The 1,123-nt window shown below is 66.2% G+C and overlaps 1 protein-coding gene across 1 annotated transcript in view; it reads left to right on the top strand.

The window, feature by feature from the left end:
* Positions 1-1,123, top strand: part of ZNF142 (zinc finger protein 142) — a 9,845-nt gene that overhangs the window by 210 nt on the left and 8,512 nt on the right. Inside the window, 2 exon segments of the mRNA XM_009324860.1 lie at positions 3-59; positions 662-1,115. Of these exon segments, the coding sequence (XP_009323135.1) occupies positions 3-59; positions 662-1,115 (511 nt within the window).

The raw sequence follows: 1,123 nt of genomic DNA, 5'->3' as shown, positions 1-1,123 counted from the left end.
AATATCCACGGGGGGTGTGGCGGGCAACGTGGCGCTGAGCAACACAGCCAATGCCACAGGTACAGGGCATGGGGAGGGCAGCATGGACCCCTTGGCACTCAGCGGAGGGCGAGAGGTCCAGCTGGGGGTCCTGTCCCCTCCAGGTGGCACCCTGGGGACACCACAGTGCCCTCATGCCTCTGACCCCGTGTGCGTCGTGAGTCTGGTGCCACCATTCAGTGCAGACCTGGCACAAACTGGGCGTGCAGATGGGGAGGGGTGGCTGTGGGAGCCTCGGGCCAGGTGAGGGCGTCGCTCCGGGCTGTCAGTAGGGACCAGGCAGAGATCTCCACCCCGGGCTGCCTCCCCCAGCAAGCTTCTCAGCCGGGTCCAATGTGGGGGCATCCTGCTAGAAACAGGGCCAAGCCGGCCTCACATCTCTGCATGCCTCAAAGGTGCTAAGGGAAGACCTGGTCATCGTACCCGGGTGGGTGGTGGTGTCCCCTCTCTTATGGGAGGTGTCCTGGGATACCCTGGGCAGGGGGAGGGCTGCGGTTCTCCAAACTGTAATTTGTGGCAACAGGGGTTTATCCTCCTTGTCCGGAGCTGGAACTGAACCGCCAGGCCCAAGCTCTGGGCCTGGCGAAAGCCCTTTCTAACACTCGCCCCTCGCTCTCTGCAGAAGTGCTGGTCAAAGTGGTGGAGCTGTATTTCTGCGAGAGGTGCGGCCAGAGCTTCCCAGAGGCCTCCCTGCTGTCCCAGCACCAGTGCCTGCTGCTGGCCCCCCCGGGGCACCTGGAGCTCCCTGGGGCTCTGTCAGCTTCTGCCAACGAGGGCCAGAGCAAGCCGGAGGGCTTGGAGCTGCCTGGAGCAAGCACCCAGGAGAGCTCTGCCCCTGAGCGCCTGCTGTGCCCCGTCTGCCAGGAGGCGTTCGCGCAGCCCGGCGAACTCAAGGAGCACTTCAAGACCCACCGCACCCCACCAGGAGCCCTGCCCTGCCCTGAGAAGGGCTGCCGCTTCGCCACGGAGGATCGCAAGCAACTGCGTGGCCACCTGCGCCGCCTGCACGGGGCCTCCCCCGTGTCCTGTGCCTACCGTGCCTGCCCCCTGCTCTTCCCCAGCCGCCCGGCCATGGAGCCGCCCC

Source organism: Pygoscelis adeliae, unplaced genomic scaffold, assembly GCF_000699105.1.
Source record: "Pygoscelis adeliae isolate BGI_AS28 unplaced genomic scaffold, ASM69910v1 Scaffold346, whole genome shotgun sequence".
NCBI lineage: Eukaryota > Metazoa > Chordata > Aves > Sphenisciformes > Spheniscidae > Pygoscelis > Pygoscelis adeliae.
The sequence above is the reverse complement of the archived record's forward strand: the minus strand, read 5'-3'. Positions and strand labels throughout refer to the sequence as shown.